This window comes from Centruroides sculpturatus, unplaced genomic scaffold (assembly GCF_000671375.1).
Source record: "Centruroides sculpturatus isolate CEXI.00-Female unplaced genomic scaffold, Cexi_2.0 scaffold229, whole genome shotgun sequence".
Classification (NCBI taxonomy): Eukaryota; Metazoa; Arthropoda; class Arachnida; order Scorpiones; family Buthidae; genus Centruroides; species Centruroides sculpturatus.
The window spans coordinates 622,366-637,551 of NW_019384527.1; the positions used below are offsets into that span (position 1 = coordinate 622,366).

The following is a 15,186-nucleotide window of genomic DNA, read 5'->3' on the forward strand; positions in this document are numbered from 1 at the left end:
ATTTTTTGGATTGGAATGGGTAGAGGACGAGCAAAGAGAATGACAAAAGTCATTATTGGTCGTTTTACCTATAAGAACTTGGCGCGCGATCCAGTTTTTCTCTCTACTTGCTACGCTGTCTAGCAAGTAGGGTTGGTTTCTGGAAACAAAAAAAACCACCACAAAGTGGGTGTCACCTTGACGTGGTTTTGTGGCTTAAGTGAGAAAATTTTATGATAATTCTGGAAATAGAATTTTCTACAAACCAAGAACACCCGACAGCATCAATTTTTGAAGTTTCAGAGTTTTACAGTTAAGAAACTAACATTTCCATGTAACAACAGGTAACGGATTTGTTCTGACTTCTTGTGCAAATAACAAATACCTAAGCATTTTCTAAACGAAACATTTGTCTTTAATTAATGTGTGAATTTATTATAGATGCTTATCTAATAAGTATAAGCACCTTAATCGGGATTTCTCTGTTAAAAATAGTACTTTTGCTAATTGTTTAAATATTAAGTTTTTTTTTTTTTTTTCAATTCTTGATGAAGCTGATAAACGCCATGCTAGGCTTGATCTGGATTTGTTAATTTTGCGAATTTTTAAATTAATAATAAAAGTATCAATAATTAAGATTTTTTAAAAAATGACCAATTTGCTCTATACGAATTGTAGTACAAATTTGGTTGTTTGCTACTGATAATTTTTTGTGTTTTCATTGTTCAAACAGAAATCCTGACTTTCACGTCTGACTGGTACTAACGTAAACGTTTTAGAGATGAAAACTTCGGCTGCAACCTCTCTTACACGAGTCTCTGTATAACTCATATAGATTAATGAAGGGCCGGCCATCGTGAAACACCAGCATGACCCCTGACCCAAACGATGGCATACCTGTTGATATCTTTGGCTAATTCCAGCAAGATATCTGATTTACAATCAGCATGCACTGCACATTATTCTTTGCATTGCAAAATGACACGCATACGTCAGGAACTTCTGTTCGAATAAACCTCACCCGCCGTCCGGGTCGGCGATTTTAAAAAGGTGGCAACCCTAGGTGGAATCCCGCCCACGCGCGTCTCAACAGATAAGGCCATTCACATACTGACCACACGCTTGCAATTAAAATATCGAAAAGTGAAAAATATTTTTCCCTTTAATTAATTTTCTTTACCATTGAGGCGCCCCTAGGACTTAGCGCCTGGAGCGGCTGCTCCGTTCGCCCTATGGTAGGGCCGGCTCTGCTATTGACTAGTATAATGTTATTTGCTTATTATTGTACGATATAACGAATAAAATCTAATTATTCTTAATATAATGTTTTACTACATCGCTCAGAAAACTGTTTTTCGCCCCAAAAATATAAATTGTTACTAATCTCCCCCTGAACATGGAAAAACGCCCACATGGGGGCGATATCGCCCCAGTTGAGAAACACTGGTCTATGTCTTTCAATGACCATTAACAAGTCTCAAGGCCGAAGCCCGAGAGTTGCAAGACTTGACCTGGGATGCAGGTGCTTTTCACACGGCCAACTCTATATTGCTGCAAATCGGGGAGCATCTGTCAGTGCTGCGTCTTCATTACTAACTTATTTCTTTTTATAGGCTAGGTGTAATTCATTGAATTTTTAAAATAATTATTCGAGAGAATTGTGCAACTTCTGTGTAGAGAAACAAATTGTTGATGCCTGACATATTTTGGCTAAATGTGGGCGTTTTAAAGTATTAGGAAAAGAAATTTTTGACTGCATTATTTCTCCAGGGGACGTGATTTTTACCGCATCGTCGCTAAACGGATTTCCTATCGGTCTAATTTTTCCCTTCCGATTTACGCCTCAAAGTCAAAAATTTTCCACTTTGTATTCCATCGTCCGTTTTCGCACGTCAGTCCCGGGCTTAAGAGCAAAATCGGAAATAGGGACGTGGTGACGTACAATGGTGGTAAAATTCGACGGACGTTCGGCATTCGGTAGGCGGTCGCCAATCCAGGAAACAAACCAATACTTCTAGTTAAGTACTTGTTTACAACATCATTGAATCAAGACGAATTAGAAAATTTATATTCAAGCATCAGACAACACGAAGGGAATACGAGAGTAAAAACCTCCCGTAGCACGTGGTCTGTGGGGTTGAACAAAAGAACAATTAAACTATGAATAGTCGGCGCCAAGGATGAAATTTTTAACGTTTTGATATAAGGAACCTATAGCCGGAAATTTGACCTAAAGAATCTACAGCGGTAGGAAGTGCTTCACCGCCATTCACTTTGGTAGCTACCCTTCCGTCCATTGACGTCACGCTATTGCTGCGGATGGAAGACTGTAAACAGACAACTACAGTGGTCTAACTGAGCTTGTGTATAGGACGTTGTGTACTTAGTGCTTGTCGTTCTTCGGGTCACCCTTTGCATCCACTGGCGCTGTGCTGTAAACACACACCTAGTCAACGCGAGTCAATGTACTGTACAGTTGTCTGCTTATCGTGTTTCACGTACTGTGGATACGTTCTGGCGTCATGGAGGGTAACTATACATTTGGAGAACTTGCTGATATGCATTAGTGTTATGGTGAAGCTCGAGGGAATGCCATTGCGCATACCGACCGCATAGAACCTGCAAAGTGCTGCAGAAACTTTTCCGGTGTCACATTTCCGGCTATAGGTTCCTTAAAACGTTCAAAATTTCATCCTCTACAATCCTCCAAATTTTTAAAACGTCATTCTGATACACCCTGTATAACAATTACTATGGTTGTCGAAATACTGAGTATAAATAGGGTTTGCTTGCAAAACCGGACCAAGTCGCGGGCAACAGCTAGTTTTATATGTTTCAACATACTTCCACGCCCGTGTGCTTTCATTATTTCAGCTATGTAGTCAATAGAACGTAGAGCACAATGGAATTGCTTTGTTATATCAATTAAACTATCTAAGTTTTAAATAAAAAAACCACAAAAACCAATAATTTGGATAGGAAAAATATTCTAAATCGTTGAAAGTTAGGAACATCGAATACTTTCGTAACCAAATTACGATTACGCCATTCCCAAAACTTTACGCAGTAAGTATACAGTACGTCTATTCGACATTAATATTTAAACCGGATAGTAATATAGCGTATTAATAAAGCTTTTTAGCCTGGCCGACCGCCATAGTTCGAATGTTATCGTCCCACGTGATCTTTATGACGGCCTTCCTATTGGCCGAATTTATACCGTTCCGCTTTCCGCGACGGAAAATTTGAAAATTTTCAACTTCGTATTCTGTAGGCTTCGACGACAAAAGTGACGTCATTTTGCCGTCCTGTCTACGGTTTCCGTTGTCCATTTCCGCATGTGAGTACCAGGCTTTAGGGTGGATGCACACTTGTGGCCAGGCAAAGCGGCAATCCGCTTAATTTCAGCGCACGCATAGGGTATTCGAGACGGGAAACGCTGCAGATTCATTTGTTTACAAATTTCGTTTCGTACAGCCGACTTTATTTAGCTGGAAGATTTCGATGATTTTGGAATAGAGAAATTTTCTCAAATCGGGAAAGTTAGTATGTTTGTTAAGTTATGGCAACGCAACACTTGGGCGATCTACCTAGGGGATGCTTTCCGGGATGTCTTTTAAAGGAAACTGGCCCCTATTTAGGCGTTACATACGTGGAGAAAACTGCACGTGGCCAGCCCGGCGCCAACCCACAACCGAACTCCCGGTGTTCAGGGTACGAAGACCGTCGGCCACTGGTGGGCCCAAATCGGGAAAGAATCGGCGTGCAAAATACACTTATTCCTCGATAAAGAGTACTATTTCGTGTAAGATTGGTTTGTATTGTCCTTCGAATTAAATCATATGCGATTATTTTTGTAGAATTTACGTTAAATTTATTCTCTTTTCCTCGTTATTCTAACGTTGGTCGAACCCGTCCAACTTCCCGCCATTAAACCACGTAGTTCTACGTCGATTCACAAAACAACCGTTATCGACCTATAGAAATGCGTCTCGCGGTGGCCGCCGCAAAAGACAAATTCCACCGAAGTTCGCGGCACACGAGAAAATCTGTCCAAAATCGACTTCTGCGGCGATAAAAGTGACATCATTCTGCCGCGCCATACGTGTCCATCCACCCTTAACGTCCGCAATCTTACCCCTCTATTTCGGAAGTAAAATGACACCTTTTTCTGTCTTCTACTTTATAACCGAAACTCACGTCCCAGACAGTGCCAGTTCCTGACTGTATTCCTATTGGACGAAACGGTATTCGAAATAGAATCACCGCTATTTTGTCGGAAATAGTAAATAGGGTTACGACCAGCTTGATGAATTGCAGATACAATATGTCGTAAATTTCTTTCGAGAAGAGGGAACCCCTGCTGACTGTATTAGGCGACGTATCGAGGCTAGACAGCCCCGTCGTCTTAAATGACCATGCAATCATGATCTCTCTTTGGTAGAGGAGTCAAAGCGCAAAGCAAACTGCACCAAAATTCTATCTTGTAGCAAGAGGATAGGACTCAAGAGCGAAGCATAGTCCTCATTGGGTTGTACTGCTAGAGCCCGAGCATTTACCTCAGTCCGGTTTTAATTGTTCAGACACTGCAGTGATTACTCGGTGCCTGCTGTCGATTAAAATAGTCTCTTTGTACTCTGGCAAGTGTGCCATTTGGCGGAGCAGGGGCTTTATCTTAGAGTTGTGATATGAGGTGTTACACACTAGGAGCTTTACACGCATTAAACATGCCCGACGATTTATTTTATTTTCGTGATTTATACTATACTTTCGGTCCAAACTCGTTATTAGTTTTTGTGAAGTACGTACTGTACCTCATTTTGTAGTAATAAACATGTACAAATAAGTTTGGAGGAAAAGTATCAGTGGCAAAGTTCCAGTTAAGGGATCCGAAACTTTCCTTAACAACTGCGACCGGCAAATTGGGTACAGAAGGATGCAGGTGTCGACGCTCTTAAAATTTAGAAGAAAAAGACACAGACGGACGGCGACATTTTTTTTATTTTATAACGGAAAAGCTCGGAGCGGGAAGTCGCCGGAGCTTCCCGGTTCGCGTCCGCTGCCTCCGCCCTCCCCAGACGACAGCCTCTCGCCTGGGTCCCGACCACCGGGCGGCCGGGACCGAGCCGAAGAGGAGGAGCAGGAGCAGGAGCGGGAGCCAGATACAGAGAGAGAGCGAAGAGAGCGGAGCGGCACTCTCTTCGGTTTATAAAAAATAAAGGGTGACGTTCTCCACCACTGAAAGGCGGAGAATCTCGGAGATTGCGCAATAAATAGGAGATGTAGCCTCTACTTGTTCTTGACTCCGAAGGGCACTCTCTTGGTGACTCGACCGCAGAACAGACCTCCGACGAAGATGATTCCCAGCAGACCCATGGCCACCACGGCGAAGTAGTTCCTGGCCGGAGAACTGGCCACCTGGCGCACCAACTCTTCGATGGTCTCGGCCGGCGCCACCTGCAAAATACAATTTCTTCCAGTACTAACGATCGAAACGGAAGTTCTGGATTGTTAGGTTACCGGTAACACTCCGGACTACCTTTCGCCTACCTACATAAAAATAAAACACACACTCGACAGAAGCTGGTAGCTGTCACATTCCAAAGATAAATATTTTTATTTCCACTGGAATGTCCATTTTATTTTGGGAGTATGCAATTTTCTCGAAAATATATCCGGAAATACGGAGTGTGGTAAAACTCGAAAATAACTTCTCGTGTTTTACTACACTCAGGCAATTTCCTGGTCACTGTATGTTCCTATAAACATTTTATTTTCGCGTAATGCAGCAGTTTGTTTGTTTTGCATAACTAAATCAAATAGCAGATAAAAAAAGATTACATTATTTGTGTTGCATGTCTACTGTATATATATACACAACATACACTATACAATATTTAGGGGGCCAGTCTAAGATAGATGTTACATCGAATTTTCCCAACACTATAGAAAGATGTCAATTACGCAATACAATTTCGTTAACAGCTGCATGAAAGCAGATCATCAACATTTATTGAAAATCTGAATGACTCCCACTTTTATTTTCAACAAAATAATCCAGCTGTGCATTCTGCAAAATCCACTTTTGAACACTTTTTTAGTAATGGAGTCCCAGTGTTAGATTGGCTTGCTTTGTTCTCCAGGCTGAAATTCAATGGAAAATACCTCTGCTATCTTGTCAAGATCAGTTTATGCTCGTGGAGAGAAGTATTTATCTTTTGAGGACCTGAAAGAAGCTATACAGCAGAAATGGAATAAAATTTCAATGGAATTCTGTGTACTGTTGATCAAATCAACGTCAAACTAAATTTCTAAAGTAATTAACAAAAATGGAAAGCAAACTAGTTATTAAATTGAAGCATTAATTTAATTTGTTTTTAATTTTAAGTGCCTGGGACAAAGAATTTTAAGTTTTCATTTTAAATTTTCCATTACATTAACAAAAATAATAGCAAAAATTTAATAAATTACATTTGCTTTATGTTTAAGTGAAAGCATCGGAATAAAAGTTTTATGTAGAAAACATACAAGGTCTGTTCAAAAAGTATCGGACCTTATTTTTTTCCGCGTAAACCAATGATGCGAGAGAAGCCTCCTTCGGTGGAGTTGTGGAGGGGACAGTCATGCACAGCCCTGAATTTTTTCCCGCCTGCAGAAAGCGTCAGTCGTTGGCAATCGGCGTATGAGTGAGGTCATGTAGTGCGCTCTCGTCGGATTTCACTAAGCTGGAAAATGACTGAACAACGTGAGCAGCGATATTACATCAAATTTTGCCAAAAACCTTGGCGATACCCGAGCGTAAACCATTCGCAAGATTCAGAGGGCTTTCGGGGACGATCCTCGAGGCCAAAAAAAGCGCGGCAGGTCCGCAGCAATATCAAAGGTCGTGTTGACAGTTTTTTCGACTCTCGTGGGGTGGTGTGTCGTGAGTACGCACCACAAGGCCAAACCATCGCAAAGGAGTACTACCAGGAGGTCCTTCGTCGTCTTTCCGATACAGTGCAATGCAAACGATGGGATCTGTGGTCGATCAAAACTTGGCAGCTCCATCGTGATAACGCATCCGCCCATTCTGCGCATCTGATTCGGGCTTTCGTCGCCAAACACAATACTCCTGTGGTTCGTCACGCTCCGTATTCTCTCCACATGGCTCCATGTGACCTTTGGCTATTTCTCAAGCTGAAAATGCCGCTAAAAGGAACCCAAATTTAGTCGAGAGAAGACATCGTGCGAAATGCGACGGACCGGCTGATAACCATTCCAAAAGATGCGTTCCAGCAGTGTTTCCAGCAATGGCAGAAACGCTGGGAGAAGTGTATACATTACCAAGGAGACTACTTTGAAGGGGATTAGGGTTTTGTTCCTCAAAGTCAATAAATTTATTTTTGCCGACCAAAGGTCCGATACTTTTTGAACAGACCTTGTATATATTTTTTAAAGTGGCTCTAATTTTATGGGACAGACCTTACAAACATTTTTGAATTTGAAAATTTCATAATTTAATGTTAACAATATCCTTTACAATTCAAAACTGTATATTTGATAACTCATATATGGATTGTTTATTATGAAGTGGTGAAAGTCCATTTTTCTGTGTGTGGAGAGATTTAAGGGTTTGCATTTCAATCAATTCAATTTACCAAAAATTTATGATTACATCTGCTAATTTTAGTTGTCACATGTCTGACAACACTGATGTGGCCAGACTAAGGCAAATAAAGTGAATGTCAATTTATTACTTTTTGTTTTTAAAAATGAATGTGCAGTATATATAGTCATTAAGAAATAAGCTATAATTATTTTAATTAAAAATACATTTTGTAATATTTAATAAACTGTTAAATTTTTATTGTTTAGTTTTAAATTTTCCCGAGTTGCTATTATGGGATGTTAAAGTATTAAGATCAAAAGGGGTCAAAGGTCAAAAAACACTGCTCTAACATATCCAGATCATTGTCAAATAAGGCATTCTCCACAGAAATAAGTCATCAGAGCAGTACTTATTCTGTCTTTCCCATTTGCCAGATGTGGATATTTTTCTTGGAGATTTTTTAACAAAGTTTTTCTGATTACTGACAGTAGTATTTACTGTGTGGCTGTTTGCCATATCATTTGTATAGTATATAGAATTTTATTATATTTTCTTTTCATTCTTTCACGATAATCGGATGGAACCCTTCCAGGATAGGGTGGGGACAGTAAGAACAATAGAGGAGGAAAGGCCCTGAAGGGAAAGCAGGGACAAGTTAAGCACTTTTTGGGTAGATTCTGAGGAGACCAGATGTGTTGAGAAGAGACTCTTGGTTCGAGTTAAGAACACACAGAGACAATTTTCATGTCTTTGAGGCATTTTCAGAGAGACCATCCCAAAATCGCAGAGAAGTTCAGAGAGAGAGAGAGAACATTAATTGAGACAAAGAAAGTTGGATCCGATTGATGTGCAACGGAAACGTACAAGACAATTGGGTAACCCTGTCCTAGATCTCTTCTTCTTCCTCTCTTTATCTGTATATAAGTTATATTATTTTAGCCATAAGTAGACTAAGATTAGCTTAAGGACGCAACCCGCGCTTGTAAAGTCCCGAACTGTTATGTTTGTTATTTCTGGTACATAAGGTTTGTGACAAAGCCAGATTTGTACCTGTGGGTCTGCAAATCTTAATGTTAGTCAGTGCACACACTTCCATCTCTGTAAATTGTAAATTCCTGTTCTTTGTACCTTACTGTTTTGTCATCTGTGCCCTCTGAAGTCTGGAGGAAGCATTGTATCGCTCGTTCTGTTTTCAAACAATCTGGCATTACGTTTTTGCATTGGTTTCTCATTGTTACCCTCTGAAGCCAAGGGGACATTATCTTTGTTGCCCCATCCTCCCCACCAGGTTGGGGATCTACTCCCACGATTTCATTAGGGGAAATACAAAGCCAACGGCTGTCCTAGGGTTTTCCCTTACCTCAAAGGGCTGACGCATGTTTCCTGTTTCCTCATTGTATGTATTGTACTTTTATTGTAATTCTGGTATCCCATCCTCCCCACCGGGTAAGTGGGAACTTATATTGTCACTCGTGTCCTTTGTGTCTGGAAGGAGCATTGTACCTGTTGATCAGTTTCCAGCCTCTGGTGCACTGTATATACGTGTTGGTTCCTAATTGTTACCCCCTGGAGTCAAGGGGGCATTCTCTTTGTTTTTCCATCCTCCCACCAAGTAGGAGGGACTATACATATGTGAATCTCAAAGCCAAAGGCTGTTTTAAGATTTTCCCTGCCTCAAAGTGCTGAGGTTTGTTTGCTGTTCTCAAGTGTATTGTATTTTATTGTAATTCTATTGTAACTTTGGTTGTTTAAATAAACGGGATCTGATGGCTGCTCTGGATCTCATGTTTTCACACTTTCCTATCATTCTTTTCTTTCCTTCACCCTTCTCACTTCAGCTAAATTCTTCATTCTTTCTTTTCAAAGACTATGCCCTAGGGTTAGGCCTTCTCTCCTTTGAAAGAATGTAGAATGTATATAAATGTATTGCAAGCAATGAGAATTACAAGGGACTTGTCTTGAAGTTGAAACCTGCTAAATTATTGTTCAAAATACAAAATAGTTTTATTTGTGTTTTTTGAAAATTATACTTTTTGTATTTCTCATATCAATACGAACAATACCACAACTGTTTCATTTGGATTCAACAACTCAAAGTGCAGTATTCTCTTCATAGCAATAACTATAACACACCTCCAATTGCTGCATATCATTGGGCTATAATTTAATAGTAATAATTATAAATTACTAATGAATTTGACCCTAGAGGGAGGTGTTAGGTGTCAATACGTATTAAATTTAATAATTATAATTTAATTAAATAATTTTAGAGAAAAGAATCGGCCCGGAGCAGGACTCAAACCCGTAACTGCCACTTACTGTGCACATGAGTTGCCAGTTACGCTACCTGGATCTCCAGTCAGATATTCTTTTCCAGTATTTAACATTATACTATAACCACTGTCGGTTACTACGGTGCTGACTGGAGACGCATTTGGCACCCTCATTCCATTTAATATGAGATAGCACCTTACACTTTCCTCTAGGGTTAAATTCATTAGTATCTTATAATTATTATTACCAAAGTATAGCCCGATGATATACAGCTATTGGAGGTGTGTTATTGCAATGTATCAAGTAGTTAAGATGTTTATATAGCAATACCTTTTCAGGATTTTGACTATGTTTTGGTCCTGGAGCTGGCATAGTCTTTGTACAGTACCTAACACACTCTTTTAGAACTAACATTAGTTTATAACATAGTTTCAGCCACATTCTTGAATTTTAGTTTTAGTCATTACATGTGTGTAGTTTTGGTTTTATAACTAATTTATAAACTATTTGGGTGACTAAAACCAAATGTTAAGTTTTAATAATAAACTAAAACTATGCTAGCATATAATACTCCTCATCCCCAGTAACTCTTCTGTCCACAAATGGGTTTTGGTATTACCTATCAAAAAGTGAAATTCATATGGATAATCAATTTGGATAATTCTGTTCAGTAAGGTCATGGGAAATCCATATTCCACACTTATTTATCTTTCCTAGTTGGTGCAATTGCCTAATTGATGATGATTAGGACACTTCAAGATTTTCTGCACTTTCTTATCTAGACAGTTTTGAATTATCTTCCACTATTGCAGCAATTTCAGCATTTTTTAAGACATCCAGAGTGAGGTTCATCTTCAAGACTGAAATCCTTAAATTTTTTGAACCAATACAAACATTTTCTGATTTTTAAACTGGAATTGTTATACATTAACTTATAGTTGTTTACTGCTGTAACTATGGTGCTATATTTTTAATTCATATAACATTATATGTGTTTAACCTTCCTTTGAGCAGCTCGTTTTAATTGTCAGTAATAATTTAACTTTTTAAAAAAAATAATCAAATATCATTATTAAAACCATTACATAATTGAAATTAGCACTTGAGCTGATTAGTGTATTATACAAGTTATGCTATAGCATGAAAACAATGCTTGAAAAAAGCAGCATTACATATGACTCAGCCAAATTCATCTAGCATTACATAATTTGACATCATCTTTAAACCTACTCATAAGAGTTCAGGTGGCAAAATTTCTTGCCTTACAGAAAGAAAAAGGGACTTACCTGAGCAGCATATTCGAACATCTCCACTCGTTTGGACAGAATGGACTTGCACTCGGGAGTCAGTTCAGAAGATGGAGTTTCTCCTTCCAGAACGGCTAGCAAACACGAAAGTTCTGAAATACAAATGTCTGGGTCAGTCTGTTTCATCACATCAATATATAACAAATGCTCCAATATTTTTGTTTTTGGTTTCTTTCATGGAGGAAATTACAATACCTAACAATTTCTTTCTATTGGAACAAACTGGCATCTATGCTTCCTAATAAGGCCAAGTTTGTGATGCTAGTTAATTTTCCTATTACATTATGCCTAATCTTTATTTTGTAAATTTCCATACTCCGTATTATATGTTCTTACAATACAAATTTGAGACAAAAATATTGACTGTTTGACATTAATTAAATTAATTGAAATAATTATTATAATGAAAAAAATTAAAGCTTCTATACCAGATAAACTTGATAAAAGCAAAATTTCATTCTAACTATTTTTCTTTTTCATCTATATTAGCGTTTCTCAACCTTTTTTGGCCCGTGGACTGGTGGTGTTTTAACAAAAAACTTTTACTAGATATTAAAGAATTACTACAGAAGTAAATTGTAAAATTATCACCATCTTTTACTTACAATAATATTTAAATGTAAATATAAGTAATTATTATAATTATTTTANTTTTAACAAAAACTTTTACTAGATATTAAAGAATTACTACAGAAGTAAATTGTAAAATTATTATTATCATTTACTTACAATAATATTTAAATGTAAATATAAGTAATTATTATAATTATTTTATATCTTTGACAAAAATCATAGAAAAGCATAATAAAATCACAAAAACATTGCATATACTGTATGACACAATAAAAAAAATCAGTCTTATGATTACTAAAAAATTAAATTAATAGTATTTACTAAAAGTATAATTTTTATTGTTGTTTTTAATTATAATTATTAATAAATACAAACCATTGACAAAAATAACAGAAAACTATGATGATATCACAAAACATTGCATATAGGACACAATAATAAAATCAGTCTTATGATTACTAAAAAGTTAAATTAATAGTATTTACTAAAAGTATAATTTTTATTGTTGTTTTTAATTGTAATTATTAATAAATAACAAACCCTTGACAAAAATTACAACAAAAAATCGTAAAAAATTATTTTAAAAATTCACAAATTTATTGCATACACAACAAAATACATTCAAAAAACACAACAAATTTATTGCATAAACAGGTACACAACAAAAACATTCAATCCTGTGATTACTAAAAATTATAAATTTAAAATTCTTGTTTATTTGGTACATTGCTAATGAGAAGATTACTTCTGCTCTTTTTCAAGTAACTTTTCAATTGTGGGTTGTATTGATATATTAGTCAAGCTGAGTTGGAGCGGTGAAATATTAATAATTGAAAGTCGATTTCTAAATTTATTATTACCGTCATAGTTGAAAATCCCGCTTCACATAAATATGCTGTTGCGAAGGGGACTAACATTTTCATCGCTTTCTCGTATAGAGATGGATATTTATTTTTTGTTTTGAAGCCATCAGTTCTGATATCAAAACGGTAGATCACAGCCGGGAGGTCAAAAGATTACGGGAAAGCGTCGCTTTCGCCTTCGAGAAGAAGCAAACTGACAAGTTCTCAGGTAGTAAAGGGTAAACAACAACGTTAAGGCTGGTATACACGGTAAGGAAATCCTCAAAGGATGTGCTTAACAGACGAAAAAAACTCGGATATAACTGACTGGATCGAACATAGTAACAAAACTTACAATTTACAAAACTTATTAAAATATCTTCCAACGTATAAAGAATTATTTTTATTTAAAAATGGATAGATAGAAAAAAAATCACGGTTAATCCTCAAAAGATTTCCTTACCGTGTATACCAGCCTTTAGATGTCAAAATATGTACGATGAAATCGAAAAAAAGATTTTTGTAAAAGTCCGGGTTTTCATATAATTAAGCTTGGTTTTTTACTTTTCCGGCTCTGTTATATATAACAGAGGAAAAGTATGGCAATCGGTCAAAAAATGATCCTCCCAATATTTTTACATTTTTGGGTTCGAGATCTTGAAACGTCGAGAAATATAAAACCACTAGGATTCTTTCTGTATGTATGGATGTTACTGTGTGTGAGGGTCCCTCAAACACAGTAACATCCATTTTGTTGACCCACTTTATAGCTTAAGCACCATTTGTCGAAAATTTTTGAAAGTTGTGAATTAATATTTAAAATATTTTGCAAAATTTATAATAAAAACGGTGAAGTACACATTTCCTCATCAATAAATTACCTGGTAGTAGTAATTTGCATTTGTTTTCCTTTTTTGAATCGCGATTGTTCTTGCCAGCTTGGTGTTGTCTGCTAGAGAGTAACTCATTTTTTCTGGACAGATCGTTATGCTTCTCTGGTCTGCTTGTTATACTATGCTGTCACGTTAAGCGCGCGGCCACCGGGCCATCTAAACGAAAATGCACTGAAAAAAATGTCGCACGAATTTCATTGACTCGTGAGCGAAATGCATGGGGGCTCATTGAGATTTAAGAAACTGTTAAAGCTGATAATTATGCTTTCATTTGATAATATTTCTTCACGAAAACTATTACAGTGGGTACCTCGTATTTCGAACGCTAAATTTGACAAAAATTCGCTTCAGAGTTCAAACTATGCTTCAAAGTTCGAACTGCGTGCGCAGTGAAAACTGTACTCGAACTGTACTCGAAATAAGCTTCTGAATCGAGAATAAAATCTCAAATTAGATTTAATGTGTTAAATTTCACAACTGTTAAAATTAAATCACACTTTTATATTAAGTAACGACAACTGCTAAAAAAATACGCAAACTCTCTGTTCAATCCAATATCACCTTTACTTATTAATCATGGCATCCAAGAAGCGTGTGGAGGAACAAAATCTAATAAATAACAGGAAGGCTGTAATATCGACGATTCAGATGAAAATGAAATTAACTCGAAGTACATGGTCGCCAGATTCGGCACACGTGTATTATACACGTGTGCCGAATCTGGCGACCATGTTTAAGATGCCGAAGTCCACGGTGTGCGACCGGTAAATGCAATTTTCATTTTTTTTACAGTATTTATGTAATTTATTTATTGTTTTCGTGTTTTAATTTATTATTTACATTTAATTATTTTTACCTTAAATTATATATATTTGCTGTTTTAACTTTATCAAAATCGGTATTGTTTAGAGACCCTAAACAATGGATTGCGAATGGATTAATTCACTTTCCATTGTTTCTAACGGGAAAAATTGCCTCGTATTTCGAACGATTCGGTATTCGAATATCCTCCTGAAATGAATTAAATTCAAAACATGAGGCACCACTGTAGTTAATTCGAAACAAAACGCCAAAGTTCCATGTCATGTTGAGTAACCCACCATTTGGAATTTTCCGTGTTTTCTTTACGTATCTTATCACTTAACTAAGGATCAGTTTCCCCATAGAATGTCCTCCCGAGTGGCACTTTCCCCTTGACAGATTGCCTATGCGTTGCCTGACTCCATTAATCAAATTAATTTTGTCTAACCATATATTATAAATAATCACAACAAGAATTTTAATCAGTTTTATTGACAAAGTTTAGAATTATTTTATATACGAGTATAAACAAATTCGAAGGAATTATCGCTTATTCTTGACAATGTTAATGGTTGTGATTTACTGATATTGTTTTATTTGTTCGCTTACAGATTATTTATATGCCAATTTTCTAAATTTATAGAACTAATGATTACAATAACAAATGAACACGGAATGAATAAATAAATGTTAAGTAGCTATTAAAAGAAACCTTTTAAATCTATAAATAATGCTAACTGCATTTTATTCAGCAATTTGCTTATTTCTCTAGTGGCAGAATTAAACATCAGATGATGAAAATATTAAAAGTTCTTATTTTATTTTATCTCGCGCTAATGGAAAAAAATTCAGGTAAAATTACAGTTTTTATTTAAAATATTATCCCGAAAATCTGTATATTTAGATAATTTCGACATTACGAATTC

At 36.7% G+C, this 15,186-nt stretch overlaps 1 protein-coding gene across 1 annotated transcript; it reads right to left on the minus strand.

The window, feature by feature from the left end:
- Positions 1–4,967: 4,967 nt before the first annotated feature.
- Positions 4,968–11,299, minus strand: LOC111622898 (Golgi apparatus protein 1-like). Its single transcript, XM_023365356.1, has 2 exons — positions 11,131–11,299; positions 4,968–5,436 (listed from the first exon to the last, which is right to left on the minus strand). The coding sequence occupies exons 1-2, from the start codon at positions 11,275–11,277 to the stop codon at positions 5,269–5,271; spliced, it is 315 nt and encodes a 104-aa protein (XP_023221124.1). The 5' UTR covers positions 11,278–11,299; the 3' UTR covers positions 4,968–5,268.
- Positions 11,300–15,186: the final 3,887 nt, after the last annotated feature.